The following is a 2,135-nucleotide window of genomic DNA, read 5'->3' as shown; positions in this document are numbered from 1 at the left end:
CTGGTGTAAGGAGGGGGAAGTTCTCCTTTCACTGCTAAACACGCTGTTTTTAAACCCTCTGCTGCCAATTCCCGGATCCCTAAACACACAGCCACAATCAGTTACAGATTTGGACTAAACTGATGTCTCCTCTGGGCTCCTTTGCAAATCTCTGCACCTTCCCAGGCAGTGCATGGGTTTGTCCCTGCTTCGATAACCCCCACATGCCAATGGCCTGCGGAGGACTGAAGGCAGAGTTTGAGCGCCTGTGGTACCTGTTAAGTAAAGGCTTAAGTAGAGCGGTGCATGGAGTCTGCTGCCCTGCAATACCCCGGCGTGGACATGCACTTGGAGGAGCAGCTCTCCTCTGTGACCCGCACCCGGCCGGTGGAAGCAGAGCAGCTTGGCCACAAGCGGGTCTATTTTGGGCTCCAGGGAAAGGGTCTGTGCTCCGGAGCAGCAGCTCTGATTTCTGTCTGCGACACCATTTCTAAAATGTCAGTGCCTGTGGCAGGTCCAGCCTGGCTTACCCTGGCTCTGCACCTGCACGCCCGTGCAGTGAGCTTCGCTCTCATTTTTTTGTCGTGTTTCTTCAGTCATAAAAATTTTTACCCTGGGTTTGAGCTATCCTACAGTGCTGATGGCGACAGCTCTTCTGCCACACCACATTAAAATCTCTAAAGGTTTTAACAACCCCCTGATCGGTTGTATCCAGGGCTCCCGCCGGCTCATGGTCTGACATGGTACTTTCGATCAGCAGCCGACCGACCGCCTGCTGCAGAGCCCCGGCGGCTCCCTGGCTGCTCACAAGGGTTTGACAGTGCTTGCAGGTTATCGCTCAGTTCACAACAGCTTTTAAAAGAGACGGGACTAATCAATCCCTGCGCCTGCCTTCCCTAGCACTCGTTTCTCTCTCCATCCCCTTCTGCAGACCAAAACCAACCTGCGCTTCGGAGCTGCTGAGCGATCCTCATTAGAAGGATGAAGACATTTGCAGTGACATAGATCTGCCCAGCTTAACCCACTCTGCAGGGCAGGATGCAGGTGACAGGCAGACGCAGCCTTTTGGGGACACACCAAGCTCAATGATGCTGTTAGGAGGTGGCCTCACCCCAAGCAGCTCCATCGCTGCAGACCTGGTCCACTCCGGGGTCTCCTGGGAAGGCAGCATCCCCTGCAGCGATGGTGTTGGGAGATGCTCAGTTGTTGAAGGCAAGGGGCAGAAGAAACCCCCCAACGATGATTTTGCAGCTCAGAGCACTCTTGCAGCTTAAACAATATCTCCTGCCACTCAAAAAATATCTGGCACTGCCTGCAAGGGAGCGTGGGACCGCTGCCCCAGAGGGCTGGATCGGACGGGCAGAGGGAGGAGACCTCGGCCCCGGTGTCTTCGTATTTGGATTTTAATTTTTGCACGTGCTGCAGCTCAGCGCCGCTCTCAAGCGCTTTCTGTCCCCGGGGGCTGCAGGCACCCTTCAGATGTGGCAGCTTTTAGCCGGGGCAGGTTTCCCTCTCCCTACCACCGACCCCCGTGTCCCACTCGCCCAGGCGAGCCGTGGCAGGGGTTAGAGATGGGGTGGCCGGGGTGGTCAGCACTGCCGGTGAGGGGCTTCCAGCATCAGCACCCCCCTGCCCCACAGCCCTCCTGCCTGCCTTCAGTCCAGGCAGCGCCCCATCTGCATGCACCACCTTCCCCATGCTTCCCGTGCTAGTTTTTATTAGGGTTTTTGGGGTTTTTTTGAGGGTGACTATGTAACACCATCGCTAGCAAGTGCCAGATGTTGCCGAAAGCCCCACAGCAGCAGGTAGCACAGCTGGGGACCGGCTGCCAACGTGACCCGGATTAGAGCAGCTTATCCTGCCGGCCCCGCAGCCAAGCCGCTCGCCATCTCTCTTCTCTTCGGCCCTCAGCCCCGAGCGCTGGCCAGGCGAGGCCGATGGCCAGTGGGGCCGATGGCCACCCCATCCCTTCCCAAGGCACTGGAGGGGTTTCCGGCCACCCAGGGACACCCCACATGCAGTGTTCCCCCAGTAATGGTGACTTGGCAATATGAAAATCAGTGTATTGAGATACACACACCGTAGCGTGGGGCAAATATGTCGTAATCCTGCTACAGAATGTCCTACATTTGTGCCATGAGCCATGGGGCATTCCT

At 56.9% G+C, this 2,135-nt stretch overlaps 1 protein-coding gene across 1 annotated transcript in view; it reads left to right on the top strand.

The window, feature by feature from the left end:
• The first annotated feature begins 285 nt into the window (after positions 1-285).
• Positions 286-2,135, top strand: part of FBXO32 (F-box protein 32) — a 23,570-nt gene continuing 21,720 nt past the window's right edge. The window contains exon 1 of the mRNA XM_009881043.1: positions 286-493. Within this exon, the coding sequence (XP_009879345.1) occupies positions 286-493 (208 nt within the window). The remainder of the gene's footprint in view (positions 494-2,135) is intronic.

Source organism: Charadrius vociferus, unplaced genomic scaffold (genome assembly GCF_000708025.1).
Source record: "Charadrius vociferus isolate BGI_N301 unplaced genomic scaffold, ASM70802v2 scaffold2, whole genome shotgun sequence".
Classification (NCBI taxonomy): Eukaryota; Metazoa; Chordata; class Aves; order Charadriiformes; family Charadriidae; genus Charadrius; species Charadrius vociferus.
The sequence above is the reverse complement of the archived record's forward strand: the minus strand, read 5'-3'. Positions and strand labels throughout refer to the sequence as shown.